This window comes from Gymnoscopelus braueri (genome assembly GCF_963280865.1).
Source record: "Gymnoscopelus braueri genome assembly, chromosome: 7".
Classification (NCBI taxonomy): domain Eukaryota; kingdom Metazoa; phylum Chordata; class Actinopteri; order Myctophiformes; family Myctophidae; genus Gymnoscopelus; species Gymnoscopelus braueri.
The window spans coordinates 22,271,208-22,288,850 of NC_137608.1; the positions used below are offsets into that span (position 1 = coordinate 22,271,208).

General features: G+C 42.7%; 2 protein-coding genes across 3 annotated transcripts in view; both read left to right on the plus strand.

Moving 5' to 3' along the window:
• The window catches only part of msh3 (mutS homolog 3 (E. coli)), a 62,231-nt gene extending 51,483 nt beyond the window's left edge, over nucleotides 1-10,748 (plus strand). For both annotated transcript variants that reach the window (XM_080434407.1, XM_080434408.1), the window contains exons 22-24: nucleotides 5,646-5,778; nucleotides 6,915-7,083; nucleotides 10,457-10,748. In XM_080434407.1, the coding sequence (XP_080290533.1) occupies nucleotides 5,646-5,778; nucleotides 6,915-7,083; nucleotides 10,457-10,571 (417 nt within the window). In that variant the 3' untranslated portion in view covers nucleotides 10,572-10,748. The remainder of the gene's footprint in view (nucleotides 1-5,645; nucleotides 5,779-6,914; nucleotides 7,084-10,456) is intronic.
• Nucleotides 10,749-12,373: 1,625 nt separating this feature from the next.
• rasgrf2b (Ras protein-specific guanine nucleotide-releasing factor 2b) overlaps nucleotides 12,374-17,643 on the plus strand; it is a gene marked incomplete at its 3' end in the record, with an annotated part of 58,294 nt that continues 53,024 nt past the window's right edge. The window contains exon 1 of the mRNA XM_080433530.1: nucleotides 12,374-13,002. Within this exon, the coding sequence (XP_080289656.1) occupies nucleotides 12,727-13,002 (276 nt within the window). The 5' untranslated portion in view covers nucleotides 12,374-12,726. The remainder of the gene's footprint in view (nucleotides 13,003-17,643) is intronic.

The window sequence follows — 17,643 nt, forward strand, 5'->3', positions numbered from 1 at the left end:
ACCAGTCTGTACTGTATACTCTTGTGTCATCCCTGCTCCCTGCTAATCCTCCTGAACCGTGATTTCAAACGGCCGGTGAAGGCAGAGGCGTCCAAGTGGAGCCAGGCAGGATAGGCATAAGGGACAGGTCCTCTAAAGCAGAGGTTTGAACCACATGAACCCTAGAGTGCCTATTCTGGGCATGTCACAACTGGCGAAAATAGGCAAATATTTGCTGCAGCATGCGTGGCGCGTTGTGAGCTTGTACATCTATTTTCGGCGAAGAGATTTGGTGTAGATGGGGGGGGGGGGGGGGGAAAGGGCGGGGCCACATATAGACGCCTGGGGGACCCCGGTCAATGAAGTATAGGGTTTAACTTAAGTGGTTAAGGGAGCAGACGGGTTTGGAGATTTCTCTGTACACTCGAGCTGAGTGCTCAACACTCCCTTGGTATTTGTGTGTGTGCGTGTGCGTGTACAGTACGTGCGTGCGTGTTCCACCACTGGGAGTATGTGAGCTTGCAGGGGTCCTGCGGGTGTTGCACAGTGTTGCATGTCCCATTGTGAGAGAGCAGATCACTGGCACCAGGGGGGTGTGTGAGAAAGAGAGAGGTTACTAAGGGGATCTGTGTGACTGTCTCTCCACTGACATTTAGTTCCACCTGGACTGTTTCTCCAGGTGGGGAAGGACTTTTCAGGTTACGTTGTTCACAATGATCCCGGGGGCCGGGGGGCTTTACAGTATATTCATGGTCACACATGAGGAGGCTTATTTCGCTGGCTGTTTGTTTGCCAGATGGATTGGGAGGGCACTAATCACTGCCTCTCCATATGGGCTTCTTGGTATAAGTGGGAGAACGAACCCCTTTTGTGCAACTTGGGCTTGGGCCAATAATTCTATATCAGATATTCATTACCATACCAATACCCCCCCCCCCATTATACGATATTATCACACAGCTTCACATCTTCACGTCTTTATTTCCTAATAGTAGATCACTGTAAATGATCTACCCCTTTTAAATCAATATTTTCTGTCAAAGTATGGTTTTGCTTGTAAGTTGTAATTTGCTTCAGTCCTGCTTCTCCCAGTAGGGATTTATTTTCCAATAATGACCGGCACAGCTACCGTCTATATATTATCCCGTACATATATAGCCGACATATGTACAATTACATCGTACATGCAATATTTTGGTTGCATCGGGCCATTCTGTAGGTTGAAGACAAGAGTCTTCTGCCGTGTGCCCAGACCTTGGGCATGTCCTTTCATTAGTAGGTGTGCATGCTGCAGCCTAAATCACTCAAGTATGATGGCATTTGCTTGCTCTGTACAAGTAATTTGTTAAAAGTTTACATAATCAAAACAGCTCTGTTACTACCAGTCCAAATATAGAAGAATGAACATGTTGTCTTTGAAAAAACACTACCCACTTTTCATGATTTGCCAGTTACATATTAATCTTGCGTATTGCATGCTTATGTAATTTTCTTTGGACAATGTAAGCAGCTCAGTAGCAGCTAATACAACAGGGAGCTGTAGTTGGCAGGAGGCGGAGGCCCGCTAACCACCTGTTGTATAACTGCATTGATTTGTCAGAGTGACTCGAGAAGCCTTGCTTATTGAAAGAAACCGAGCTCCAAAGAGCTAGGTGGGACAAGTTGTGCCGTACGGTCATTGACTGCCCTCCCCATGCCTGCTGGAATTACCATGAACTATGCTCCTCATATCAACCCCTACCTCACATTATCATCATCATCATCATCATCATCATCTGTTTGTGTCAAAATGCAGAAATCCCTACTGCCCTTCCTTTGACTCAGTTGTTATAGTAACAGATCCTTTCCCTACACTCAACGCTCACCTAGATGAGTTTCATGAAACCACTCGGTGAATTCAATGGCCAGGCAGCCTTGACAGCATGGCAGTCAGAGAGAGAAAGGGAGGCTGAAACGGAAAAAGAGTAGTTGAATAAGACCATATAGCATCTTCTGTACACAATGGGAGGAAGAAGATTTTATGTTTTAGTCAGGGCCTGGCTGTAGTATTGATTGGTTTTCTGTATAGTTCCAGTATGTATGTATTAAAGGGCCATACCTGTGGTCTGGCATGTTTTCCCCATGGACTACAACAGCCAGGGAACAATTTCAACACCCGCCAACCGCCAATAGCATGTAGATTTCTTCTTTGGCTGCTAAATGATGGAAACTCAAGCCCATTGCATACTACACCAGAACAGACTAAATGTGTTCATTTAGACTGGTCCAAAACTACAATATGATATCATTCAGAGGTTTGGGTGGGCGAGTTCAAAGAACTACATTTGGGTGTTCTATGCCTCCGAACTAGTTGGTCAGATGTTGGTCAGACGTTCCGCATACCCAGCCCAGCTCCAAGTTCATTCTGCCAGCAGTGAAGCGAATGAAAAGCAGTGGTAGTTTGGAAGAGACATGAGCCACCTGCCACCCCCACCTCCGACTCTCATTGGACAATACATTTTGTACCGAATAAATCCTAGGTTCACATTTACAACACCAGACCAAGAGGCAGTCCACTCAGAGAGTGGGCTGGGTCTATGGTCTGGAACCAGGCTAGTGTTGTGTGGCGTTATGAACTAACATTTGTCTGTCATAATATTTTTTTTAATACTGCACCAACACAGTTGTGTTGGTGCAGTATGCAGCTACCTTAACCAGCCAGGACGTTTTGATAAAGAGTCCTTAAACGAGTGCATCCTGAAACAGTCGGCAAGTGTACAAAACCATGTAAAAGAATACGCGTTTTCAGTGGAAATAGGGAGAGCTGGGTTACCGTCGTATGCTTGGAGGGAATCACGTGCCAAAAAATAACAGATCTACTGTACAAGCTAACCATACCTTGCAATGTGAAGCGTTGTTTGCTTGTAGATCACTTATTCTTGGAACACGACTCTGACTGATAAACACTGTTTACAGAGGGGCTGCAGATTTTACTAATGATTCCGGAACCAGATTTTTCAGCCCTCATGAGTTTGCAGGTCTGCCTTCAGTCCACTACCAATGCCCAGATTAGCAAATCTCCTGGTTAAAGTTGGTTGAGAGATATTTTCTACGTCTCCATAAGTCCCCGGTCTCTCTCATCTTCTTGTTCTGTTCCACTAACCTCCCCTGCAGGATGCTCCATCTCTACATTTAATGCTGCCACTGATGATCATTTTCATAACCGATTCATCTGTTAATTATTATTATTTCGTTTATTCATCATTCATCTGAGCCCAAGCAGACATCCTGAAATTGCACTGTCCACCATTTAAAAACAATGGGCACCGCCTTTTTACATAAACATTTTAGAGAAATAACCAAAAGGTTATCGGAGGTCTTTAAAAGATGTTGGTCAGAGCTTTTTTTTTTTTGCAGAGCAGATTACTTCAAAAAGGTGACTGAGAATAGTTGAACTTTTTTTCTTTTCTCTTTTTAACCAGTTTTTCTCCCCAATTTAGTTATTGTGCCAATTGATTCCTCCCCACACACTTGTTGTGTTGTCACTGCTGACAACACACCTGCCAGTGAGGAGCCCCACCGGGAGGACGTAGAGCCTTCGTCCTACTCCTCCTGCCCAACACTCCCTGCTAACAGGTGCTGCCCCAACCTGCAGGATTACGCAGAGTGACAATTACCACCCTCCCCGCCCGGCTTCCCTCCCCCGAACACGTAGACGCCCGACAAAGTCGGATGCACCACGTTGGATTCGAACCCACAACCTCCACGGTGGTGGGAAGGCACTTTAGTGCTGTGCCACCCGAGCGCCAGAATAGTTTAACATTTTGAGAAAAGTTCATATGATGTGATGAGCTTTTTATCAGCTGATCACACAGGAGAGGCCTCCCTTGTAGCCTCGGAAACCTGTGCCTTTTTTTTTTGTTACAAAAGAAAAAAAGTCTGGGGGAACCTTGCAGGAACGGTGGTTTCGGAGTGGGAGTGAACCTTGTTATCTCCTAACCACTCAGAGTGCAGAGGGGCGTTGCTCTAAATTTGGTGACGTCAGCGTGTTCCGTGCACAGGCCGGGGGGGAGGGGAGGGGAGGGGAGGCGGGGACATAGATTGGAGGAAGATTGGAGGAAGCGGCGCTGGAATCCAACCGCCTGGGGTTGGATCTGCCCTTCAAGACCATCGATAGGGCTTGCTCTTTCAGGCTATCTCCCTTGTGGCTCGTCTGGAAACGTTTCCTATTTCACTATTGTATTTGCTTTATTCATTACAATGTGGAGTTGTATTATCCAGCATCAGCTCCACTGCTCCAGACGGAGCAAGCTAGCAGCTATGCCCGAAAGAAGAGGTGACAGCTTTTCTCTAAACAATATATAAGTTTAAGGTGATAAATATGCCATGCAGATTCTCAATCTTGATTAATTTCACATCTGCACTTGCTAGTGTAAAACCATCAGTATTCAGTACTTTCCACAGAGTTATATCTCTTTTTTTCAGCAGAAAAAGCGCCCCCCCAACCCCCCCCCCTTTTCATAAAAGGCAGATAGTGTGAACACACCCTTACCCAGCAGTCAAAAGCAAAAGCTTTCAATAAATTGAGAAAAGAGAAGCAAACTGATATTTGATTATAAAATGTTTATTTAATAACCTTTCTGTCCATCAATTTATCGATTCTTTGATGCTAGTTGTCACTTGTCCACTCAATTGTAAATTTCATCCATGCCACAGAACCTGGTCATTGGTAGTTGCGCTGTCCATGGGTCTCACACAGTGTAATAGAGGTGTCAGCGAGCCCTGGGGGGATATGGCCATTAACAGCCATTAGCAGCTAATCAGACTATTAGCTAGGCAGTTAGCCTCCCTTCACCATGTGCTTTGTTTTTACCTTCTACTGGGGGTGGACACTGTGGATTAGAATAGCTTTGCTCAGGTGTGTGTGTATATGTGTGCATGCGTTACAGAGTGTTACAGAGTGCTGTATCAAGTTTGAACTTCTTTGGATGAGCGATGAGCTAGCATCAGGCTCATGCACAGACTGAGAGTAACAACAGTTACCTTTGGCAAACATCAAACTTTGGGAACCTGATGGCCTCATCTGGGCTACAAGAGCTGCTGGAGTTGATCTATGCCCCAAATGCAGTAATCCACATGATGTGTGGCAAAGCTGTTGCGCGAGCAGTTCGTGCACACTCAATTGTTGATGCAGCCGTCAATGCACTGTTAATGCACATCTCTGCTCACATCTGTTTTCTGATAATCTGGCTGCCTTGCACGTGCTTCAGCTGACGCTGCCTCTCCATCCCTACTGTCTGTTGTTCCAGATTGCTGTGGTAGACGGACTTTGAGCATGTTTGCTAGAAACAGTGCATTGACGGCTGCATCAACAATTGAGTATGCATGAACTGCTCGCACAATTGCATTCTCAAGAACCGCTCATCCAAACTTCAAGTTCAAACTTGATACAGGACTTCCTTGGGTCCTCAGCTATACATCTGCCAAATTGATAATTGTATATTTAAAAATAGTGTGTGATGACGTCTTATTTAGATTTTCCCTTCTGATTCCAAGCTCATTCAGGACATATTTAGGACACAAAATATGTTGATTTTGTTTTTTTTTGCAATTAGTGTGAGGTTGACCCCCATTTTTGCATAAAATACCTGGACTAGATATAAAAACATCTCTCACTTTCTCCTCAGGTCAAGTCTCTGACCCTGTTTGTGACCCATTACCCACCATTGTGTGAATTGGAGCGCATGTATCCAGAAAACGTGGCCAACTATCACATGGCCTTCCTACTAAATGAACCTGGCATCGCCACTGACGCTGAAGGTAGTATCTGTACATTTGTGTGTGTGTGTGTGTGTGTGTGTGTGTGTGAGTGAGTGAGTGAGAAAGGATTTGTGCATGCACTGTATATAGCCAAAAGCTTATTATATTTGAGTGGTTGTGGCTCTGACTTGGTAACATCAATGACATCTCATAAGCCCACTCCCTCCTTTTTTACATATAGATGCTCATCCTAAAGACAGATGTTACATTACATCCTCTGTGTCGGTAAATGTCAGTTCAATTCATGAGGTCACGTCATTACTTTGATTCAATTTTCTGCCATGGCATCGGGTTAAAAGGCACATCAGGATAATTGGGTTGGTCATTGTGGTCTTACCAGAAACCTTTATTGATCCTGCGGGGAAATTCAGTCGCCAAAAGCAGCACAGTAGTTAAGATACAGATTACAGGGCAAGAAAAAGTACTGTAGATGCAAAGGAGTAAAAGCCATTACATTCAACGCAACACCATCAATAATTGACAAAATATACAATATACAACACTATACACCCTCAACAGCGCTTGCATAGTGCAGGACAAGGGAAATACCAGAGAATGCACAGTAATCATGTCAGATAGTGCTGAACTGTTGTTTTTTCGAGCAATAGGCTCTATGCACAGCGGCCATATTGGAAATAAATTGGGCCTCTTCCTTGTTACCAATGATGCTAATGAAGGCTCTATTCCATTCTGGTCAAACATAGTCAGGGTGCTGATATTGTGCATGTTAGCTCACTGGAAAATTGGTGTCCAGGGATGGTTCCTTGAGTGGGTTCCAAGTGGCCCCTTACGGGTGTGTAATTCTGAGAGTGTACAAATCCATTTGTACACTCACAGAGTTATGTGCGTTCTTCAAATTAAAAAGTTTGAGAACCACTGTGCTACACTAAATGGCCGATTAGTCCATTGAACGAGCTGACCATTGTGTGCCTCATTGTAAGTCTTCATAGCTAGGAAGGACTGTCTATTGAATGAATTAGTCTATCATTACCCCTCCTGCTAAAACTTCCCACAATCTTCAAGTGAAGGGGGTTTGAAGAGTGTGTGTGTTTGTGTGTGTGTGTGTGTGTGTGTGTGTGTGTGTGCGTGCGTGTGTGAGCATGCTTGCGTGTGCGTGCATCTGATGTGTCCATCAGATGGTGACATTCAACCAGAGTTCATCACCTTCCTCTACCAGCTAACTGAGGGAGCAGCAGGACGGAGTTATGGCCTGAATGTCGCACGACTGGCTGATATCCCAGACGCTGTACTATACACTGCCGCACGCAAGTCCCGAGAGCTGGAGAACATAGTGGACGCCAGGAGGTTAGTATAAGCCCCACCCCCCCCCCCCCCCCCCCCACACACACACACACACAAAAACACACACACACACACACACACACACACACACACACACACACACACACACACACTATGTACTGTATATACAGTATACACCCTGAGAGTGTGTACTGAGAACTAGACAAAAAAACTCTTCCTTTAATGAATTTCAGCGGCTTTTTAACAATGTATACCTCGATTGCATTTTTGTCAATAAAAACATCACACTACACTCAGCAGTCTGACTTATTTAATGTCACAAAGACACACAACTTGGAGTGGCTCATTCCAATTAACTTTGTTTTATCACAACACTTCTGAGACAGAAAATGTACCAATAGCCTCAGAAAACCACCAAAGTCAGCGGAGCCACCCAAACTTTGTCTATTGATGACTTAACACATGAAAAGAAAGCTCTTTGTCTTCTGGCTTTGAGAGAGACTTGTTAATAACCACAAACCTAGATCAATATCATAGGAATGATATAGGGTTTCTGTGTGTTTAGGATGGGACTTGATTTAAAGCACACTGCATCTGACAAATTAAAGGGAAAGTGAAGTAAATGAGCAATACTGTATAATGGAAGCAGGGTTCTACGTATGTTGAGTTGCGATGTTTGTGCATGTTTAAGGACCACACAGCTTCTGAGAACGTATGACAAATGCCATCACCTAGACAACTTCACATCATATTAGTGTATTATTGTAATGCTGTTGTAATCCCTTGTCTCAGGGCTTATTTATAGCCTAATTAGTAATAACTCATTTCTAATTATGTTGCACAGTACTATCAGAGTCTCAAGTGCCTTGTTTTCACATTTAACTAGTGGTAAGATTCTATTTGAAAGTTTATGTTGGTTTGAAATAGTATGCCATTCTTCATTTTTTTGTAATTTCTTGCTTTATGTAGGCTAGATAGGATTGCTGTGGGGGTGGTCATGCAACACAGGTCGGAATTGAACCAGGGATGCCACGACCATGATCAATATGCTATCCATTTATCTAACCTGGCCCATATCTCAATGTTTTAATGTCCAATTAATTTGTAAATAGCAACTACTCCCACAAGGGCTGCATATGGATATGGAGAGAAAGAAAAAAACGCTCACATTGAAAATATTGTGATTAATATCAAATTAGGATTTGAATTGCAAAAAGATTGCAAAAGTCTAAACCTTGTGTTTCTTTGTTATGTGAGGACTGATCGATACCAACAACAGAGGCGGAGAGTTCAAGTTGCCCAAAGTCAATTTATTAAGGGAAATTGTACAGCAGTGGGGAGGGGCAAAGGCATTCACATGCAAAGGTTCTTCCCGGTCTGGGGTTTTGTCCAGTAATGAAAGTTCATGACCAAACGTTGCCAAGAAAAGATGCAAAAAAACAATCAGTTCTGTACCATTTCTGTATTAACTATCTCATACAATTGGAGTGTATCGATTACCACCCAGCAATGCGTCATCGACCATAGAGAGCCAGCAGAGACTGAGGGAGACCACAGCAGTATTCATAGCCCAAGGTTGATCAGAACCAACACAGCGTGGCTGTCAGCACGTGCCAATCAGATCCCGCGACACAGAGGGACATGCCTCCCTTCGATCAGCTGATTTAGGGCCCGGCGCTGGCCGTGGTGCTGAACTCTCTCCTCTTCCCTCTGGTCTCATTGGTGGCAGCGCTTGCCTGGTCGGCCTTTCAGTGACACTCCACAGTTAAATCACAGTTTTTACTGCAGCCCTACTGTAGTTGTCCATGTCGTCCAATTTTTCCTTCACTTTTGATGAATAAATTAATCATGGAAGGAATTTCAACGGGAATTGAGCTGACCAATTCATCTTCTTTACTCCTGCTGCTTTAGAATAAGCCATTTCTCATATAAACGGCTGGCTCTGAGATGAATGCACTGTGTTCTTATTGGCATCTGCATCTTCCCTTTTTCTCTTCCTCCAGTGACTGACATGGCCTGTGTCATTTACGCCTTCCTGCAGCAGGTGTCTACTTAATTATAATGAGCCTCAGCATGTTGGTCTACCGTTTAATAAAATAACACAATTCCAGGAAACAAACTTGGAGAATAGCACCTTCTGTTTCTATCCCTTTATTCATTTAAGCCCTATATACTTCGTCAAGCTTGTAGATTGTCTATTTCCGCTATTTTAGAAAATTCCTGAAAATATTTTCACCTTTTCACATGCTCAAAATATCGATGACAGATTATACCTTACAAGTGTTTGTTGCTGTTGTGGTTAATGGGTGAAAATACATTTTGTTCAGATTTCAGTAGTTTACAATCGAGGTGTGTGCATGCATGCACATCGACAGACATTTAATTTGATGAGGATTATGTAGGCGTATAGAGAGAGTTAGTATCAGGCAGGCTCATTAAGTACACACCTACTGCACATCGCCTGAAGTTCAAATTTCAGGTTTAAAGATACATTTTTGCCTTGATTTGAATTTATATTGCTCATAACCAGTTTAGGAAAATGTCTATTGATAGATAAATAGATACATCACAGAGCTCTAGAATATTATCTCACTTGTATGATACTTTTGTCCTCAAGCCCCCCCAGTGCGAGTACACCCAACATTAAATTCTTCATACAATTTTTGAGCCCACCAAATTGGTTAGTATATATTGGAACTGGCGATGACAAATTTAAGGCTTATGTTACTCTGTTCAGCCTGATTGATAAACTGTTCTACCTCTGTGTGTGGGATGAAGAACAAACCAAGCTGTTTTGACTTAAGACTGAACAAGTGGAAACATAACTCGTCTTAGTCTATTTGCTCTTAAACGTTTTAGCATGATACACTCTCTAAAGACAGTTCTGTTTCTTATTATCACTCTCTCTCTTTCTATGTGTGTGGTGTGCCGTATCTTACTCTACTGCAGACAGTTCTGTTTCTTATTATCACTCTCTCTCTTTCTATGTGTGTGGTGTGCCGTATCTTACTCTACTGCAGACAGCCTGTTGGGAGCTGAGTGCTGCTTACTCTCTCTCTCCCTAAATAATCCTCATCATATGAAATGTCTGTCAGTGCATGTGTACACACACGCACATTCACCTCTTTTCTGTCAATCAGTGTAATCCTCCCCATATGAAATGTTTGTCTTGTGTTGGAGTGAGTCCGTTCTGTGTTCACAGTAGAGCTGGTGGAATATTAAAGATGCAGTTATCTCAGTGAAATCTCACAGATCTTCTTTCATTTACTGGGAAATGCTTCTGTCACCAGATGGACTGTGTATTTCTCACATATCCTCTCTCTCTCTCTCTCTCTCTCTCTCTCTCTCTCTCTCTCTCTCTCTCTCTCTCTCTCTCTCTCTCTCTCTCTCTCTCTCTCTCTCTCTCTCTCTCTAGGATGAATAAAACTCTGCTATCTGATCTATGGAACATCAATGACAGGAAGTCGCTGATGAACTGGATACAGTCAAACTCACCCACCTGTCCAAAAATTACTCTCTCACAAGAATGATGCACTCTGTGAAGAAAAACGACTTTTACAGTTCTAAGTTATATTCCTGTGCTGCTTGCTGTGATTCTGTGTGTGTGTGTGTGTGTGATATTATTACCTAATAGTTTCATTAGCATCAGTTTTAATGCCATCTTATCAGGATTTTGTCTACCAGTCTATTTGTGAGTAATAATTGAATTAAACAAATACCAATTTCATACTCTTCCTTGTCCGCTTTGAAGGTAATTTATTCATCACCAGACTCCATCTAGGTTTTAGTTCACTTTAAATGTTGTAGTATTTTGTATCCATTCATTAAACTAATATGTACGGTTGGTCCAACCTTATTAATAATGCAGTGACTATTACACAAACTGTCTAGGAAGATTCAGCCCTATTAGTGTCAGGAAAGTATAGAAATGGAAAGCATTATTTGGCAAGGAGCTCCAAATTTTACGTGGTTGGTTATGTCACACAGTCACAGTAAGTTAAATCTGAATATGTTCGATATACCTTGGTTTATAAGAATTTGCATGGTCTTTGCCCAAATTATTTTCCTGGTCATTTAAATGTTATAAAAACTGTAATAACATAAATATGAGGGCTAATGTGTTGCCTAGTAGCTACAGACTGAAACTGCCCAATTTAAGCAAGTTAGGGAGAAGTAGCCCATTTCTTTCCTGGGTTGGGGAAGAATGGAATACAATTCTGAATTAGCCTAAATTAAACCAGTTTTACTGTGAGAAGTTGTAAGAAACATTTGAAAAACAATTCTCGGGTAAAATACCAGAGAATTGCATGTAAGTTTTTACAATGTCTATTGTGTGGAGTAGGCCTATGTGTTGATTTTACAATGTGCTTTGATTATGCTGCACCTTCCCAGATTGTGCTGGACCCTTTACTCCTGCCTGCCTTCCAACCAAGTCTACAGGAAGGCAATGAAAATAAATCAATTGTGACTTTATTGTGATATCCTGATAGATTAGGATCAGTGGTTCCCAAACTGTTTAGCTCAAGACCCAAAAGAGAAATTAGACGTTTGCCCAGGCCGGGACCCAAACTAGTGAAAATAGCAGATCTGCAAGCTCACAATGCTGGGCATAGTTCTTAAACATATATTTTTTTTATTCATGGAAGTTATTTAAATTTTTCTTTATTTTTATGAAATACCTTTTTTTTTTAAATTGTTTTTAATTGATGAAATGTTGTTTTTAATAGTTGTTTTAAAAGCTGAAAATTGTGATTTAAAAAAATAATATATGTTTTTATGTAGGAATAAAAAGGGGATATTTACTGGCGACCCATAAAAATCAGTCCACGACCCAAAAATGGGTCCCGACCCACTGTTTGGGAAACAGTGGATTAAATACATGTATTGTATTTATATTGAACAAATACACTTTATCAAGATCTGCGACCCACTCCTCTCTCTCTTCCTCTCTGTCCCTCTCTCTGTCTTTCACACGCACACACACACACACACACACGCACGCACACACGCGCACACACTCACTCCCTCAACTCTACACTCACGCTCCGCCTTCCATTCCTCCAGCTCCACGCTGCCCTGCCCAGCCACGGAGCATCACCGCAGAGAGAGTTAACCAGTGTCAAAGCCGATTACAGCTTATCTCTGACTGTGATTCGCTCACTGTCTGTCCGCTTGAGAGTTCTCTCGGTGATTATCCTACCTACCTCTCTCTCTCTCTCTCTCTCTCTCTCTCTCTCTCTCTCTGTCTCTCTCTCTAATTATATATATATTTATTTATTTATAATAGAAACGCAGAGAACATGGATTTTACAGTCCTCGGTGGACACGCAGACGGGCATTTTTTAGGATGACTTTCCCCGGAGGAGCGCTTCTTCCATCGGCGCGGGGCAACTTTTCCGTGCGCCGCCGCCACCGCATCGCATCTCCTCCACTCTGCTGCTGAACACTGACTCAGAGGGAAAAGTTTGCGCGCATCCTGATAAACATGGGCTCCATGTGAAAAACTAACAAACGAGAACATCTCCGTTCTGGAAAAAAGAAAAGAAAAGAAAAGAAAGAAACTTCCCAAAAAAAAGAGGGAGAAACCGCAAAAAAAAAAAAAAATCCTTTTTTTTCCCTCTTTTAATTGATTCCACAATTTTGCAGTGATACATCACAGAACCCGACCAGAAATCGACCACAAACATGCAGAAGAGCGTGCGCTACAACGAGGGACACGCGCTGTTCCTGTCGGTGGTGGCGCGCAAAGAGGGCACCAAGCGCGGCTACCTGAGCAAGAAGACGGCGGAGAACAGCCGCTGGCACGACAAGTTCTTCGCCCTCTACCAGAACGTGCTCTTCTACTTCGAGAACGAGCAGAGCGCGCGGCCCGCCGGGATCTACCTGTTGGAGGGATGCACCTGCGAGCGCGTCCCCGCGCCCAAGGTGTCCACTGCGGCCAAGGAGCCGCTGGATAAACAGGTGAGAATACATCATCATGGAGATACCATGGGTGGTAGTGTGGAAAAAGTATACTAGGCTACATTTTTACTTAAGTGAAAGTATCAATACTGCAATGCAGAAATACTCTGTCACAAGTAAAAGTCCGGAATTCAACATTTACTTGAGTAAAAGTACAAAGGCATCAACATGTAGGCTACTTGTCTTAAAAAGTACCAAAAGTAGAAAGTAGGGTACTCATTATTATGAGTTATTATTTTGTAACAATAATCAAAACCTACAAAGTAACTAGTATCTACAGTTTTCAAATAATTGTAGTGGAGTAAAACGTACAATATTTGATGTAATGGAGTAGAAGTAAAAGTATTGAAAATACCCCCGTAAAGTAAAAAAAAATCCTCAAAATTGTACTTAAGACAGTACTTGAGTACATGTACTTCGTTGCTTTCCACTGAGAATAAATATATATTATTATATAGGAGAGGCATGGTAACCTGTGAGGCTGATTTTGGTGATGGAGCGCTTCCATATATAAACTTTTAAATAAAGTCATGTAGATGTTTGTTAAACAGTTTAGCAGAGAACCCCCTCCCCGCTGCTCTCTTTATAACACACACAACCCCCTCTTCTCCTATCCCTGCAATTTGTCCTGACAATTGCACACTGTTCGTATTCAAATCTGTATTTGATTAATCAGATTGAATCGGAATGAGTGGGCCTGGCAAGTAGAGACCTGTTGAATATGTGCACAGCTGTCCCCTTCTATCACAATGCAATGACATAATTATGGGTTAGCTTAAAAGGTCAATACTTTGTATATTGATGTTTGAGTGGGTAAAGAAGATTCATTTGGAAAGAAAAGGGGGCAGAGAGGTATGGTTGTAGTATTACTGAACAGGTGTATTTTGTTGCCATGGAAACATTACATTTCTGACCATGTGATTCACTTTGATGTCTGCTATTGAGAGCTTGGCTGATTTGCACAAATTGCTTAGTGTATCGTCAACCTTAAAGTCTTAACTTTATCATATAGTAGACAACTATGTGTCGAGAAGAATTATATATAATCTACAAGTTAATGGAGGGAAGAAGGAGTAACATGAGTGGCTATCATCCAGAAAAAGTGGAGCAGAACCTTAAGGAGACTTGAAAGAATGTAAAACATCACACTTGTTTCCGTTGGGGTCCTTGGTAGACCATAAATGAACTTCTTGTGGTTTGAGGTGAGCTGTGGACCACAGAGCAGATATAGACTTTTGCAGATATATTACTCTGCACCGCTCAATTGATTGAAGAGTGTTATTTTTTTTCTACCACTATAGCATTAAAAAACGGTAGACTCTAATATTATGGCATTAAGTTCTCAGTGTGTTCTTTTTCAATCTCACACCAAAGGTGGTGAAGCTCTACCATTCCTGTTCATTCTGAATAGGACATCACCAGTTGTCTATTATAGTAGGCTCCTTCACTTGTAGGTTTTCCGACATGTGAAGCCTTTTGAATATGTATTAAGCGTGATGATATGAATGGAAGCTGAATCTCTTTCTTTCTCCCCTTCTCTCTCTCTCTCTCTCTCTCTCTCTCTCTCTCTCTCTATCTCCCTCTCCTCCCCTCTCTCTCTCTCTCCCCTCCCTCTCCCTCTCTCTCTCTCTCTCTCTCTCTCTCTCTCTCTCTCTCTCTCTCTCTCTCTCTCTCTCTCTCTCTCTCTGTGTGTGTCTCTCTCCCCCTCCCTGTCTTTCCAGCTGTGCTGTTTAATTAGGGGTTATTTTTAATCCGCTCTCAGCTAAAAGCTTGTGTTTTTACCATGTAACCGTGTAACGTAGATGGCCATACGGGCTGGAAGATTAACCACAATGCAATGCAACAACACTTGGGGTTGCTCGTTGGGGCCTTGTGTGGGTATGTGTGCGTGCATGTGAGACTGCAATAAAAAATGAATCAAGGAGAATTCCAGAGAGCCTGCTAGCTCCTAGTTCAATTCCCCGTGCAGATGGATGAATGACATGTGTGAGAGAGGAGACGAGAAGTGTACTGCATGCATAACGAGATCCCTATGTCCTTAGTTGACCGGTGTTCCCCAGGGGTCTATACTTGATCCTCTCCTTTTTTTCCCCCCTCTGCACCAAATGTCTTTTACAAAAATAGGCCATATTTGCGTTGTGAGCTTGAAGATCTGCTATGTTCGCTGAATGTTTGCCTGTTGTGGCATTCCCAGAACATTGACACTAGGGTTCATGGGGCTAAATCAACAACTCTCCCTCAGTCTATCTCCTGCTCTTCGCCATTGCTTTATGCAGTAGATTGAGTCTGCCGACAACCTGCAGTATCACACCCCCACGTTGAGCCACTGCACCCACACACATAACACTGAGCCACTGCTTTTTTCTCTCACTCTCTCTCACACTCTGTGTGTGTGTGTGTGTGTGTGTGTGTGTGTGTGTGTGTGTGTGTGTGTGTGTGTGTGTGTGTGTGTGTGTGTGTGTGTCTTTCTCTCACACTCTCTCAAAAAGAGACACAAAACCCTTCAAATAACATGGAGAGCATTTACATTGGTCTGAATTGTTTCCACAGCAGCTGCATGTATGGATAATAGGCCTACATACGTATCTGTGCACGGTTATCAGGCACAACCCCTCCCTCCCCTGAAGTGTCCATCATTAATCCAAGTAGCCTATAATTGGCACAATTCTGCAAAAGCCATGAACCACAGACAATGTTCAGTCAAAGGTATTCGCAGCCTGGAACACACATTGCAATGTCTTTTCAGAGCCTACCAGTTTCAGTATTGTGCATAATGTAGTTCTGTATTAAAAGGCAATATATGCATATCCCCCAGAGAGACCTGATCGTGGCACCTTCCAGATGCAGGGGAACAGGTAGAACCCAGCATCTCAAGGCAGGGACTTGAATCTGTGAACTTTCAGTTTCAGGGTTGATCTTACAAACCACCAGGCCACATTGCTGCCTATTAATGGCCACTTTAATGATCAATAAAGAGAGTGTCTGAGAAGTTGAGGGGATAGCATAGCATAGCATAGTAGTCTGTCAAATGACAAAACATGCAGATCCACAAGCTCACAACACCTGTATGAGCTTGTAGAACGGCTATTTTCACCACGTGACTCCATCTTATACAACAAAATATGAATTGGGCTTATAAATTGGATCTTCTGGTTGATAAAGTGTGTTTGACTGTTGGCACGGAGGGGAAGCAGTCTCCTTCCTGGTTGCAGCCACTGCAAGAAAAAAACAGGTGACACTTTACATTAGTTTTGCGTGTCAGATCCGACTTCCTGGTGGATGTGTGTGTGCATGTGCACCAGAGATCACGTTAGGCCGGTAATTGGCATTTTGTTTGTTATTTGTTTTATGACAAAAGCCAGAAAATATAATTCCCTATCTCTCTCTCTCTCTCTCTCTCTCTCTCTCTCTCTCTCTCTCTCTCTCTCTCTCTCTCTCTCTCTCTCTCTCTCTCTCTCTCTACACACACACACACACACACACACACACACACACACACACACACACACACACACACACACACACACACACACACACACACACACACACACACACACACTCACACCACAGACACTTTCACAGGAGAGGGCAATACACAGCTAGATTATGAAAAATGTAATGAAAACAAGGTCAAATGCAATCTGTGCAATGGCAAGTTGTCCTACCACAAATCAATAACAATGGACACACGTTTGAAAATGAAACATCCAACAGAGATGTCTAGAGACAGTACACAACAGTGTCCATTTCTAGCCACACTGCAAGAGTTGTCGCATCCAACTGAGCCTATCACCGTTATGAAGGAAGGATTATTTGTAAGTACCTGTTTTTTTTGCAGTACCCTTTGAGTGCTCGTTATTCTGAAGAAAACTTGTTACTTCTAATAAACTGATGATGCACACACACACACACACACACACACACACACACACACACACACACACACACACACACACACACACACACACACACACACACACACACACACACACACACACACACACACACACACACACACACACACACACACACACATACACACAAACACACACGCTACCATGCACACAAAATGTGGCAAATTACTAGTTTTTGTTCAAATAGTTTTCAATCCAAAACAAATCAAATGCATAACTGTTAGGCTACATTTATGCACCTGATTGTCGTTCATGCATTGAAATTGGATATGGCCTTTTTTTATGGCCGCTGGTTTAAAATCCTATAGCGCAACCTTTGATGTGCACATGCATGTGTGTATCATAATTAGGAATTAGCTCTCATTTTGAAGTTCCAGTAGTTATTAACACTCCTCAGAATGTTGCCTTTTCACGTCGCCCTCACTAATAGGGAATATCAAAGGACTAATTCATCCGCCGTTACACCCTGGGCTGCTTTCCATCTCCCCCATTGTTTATGCAAAGTGTTATGATCATTATAATAATGTCAGATCAGAACATTCTCGTCACTTGCAGTGCTGCTGTATGCGGGTTCTGAGTGACGAGAGGTGAAAATGAATATACATAAATGAGCTGGAGTGTCCATGCATCTGTCTCTCTGCCTAGAGGCTGCATTAGATGAAGTGCAACTTTAAAAGGGATGCATCTCCTTCAGGGATCCATTTCTTGTCCACAGTTGAATCAAATC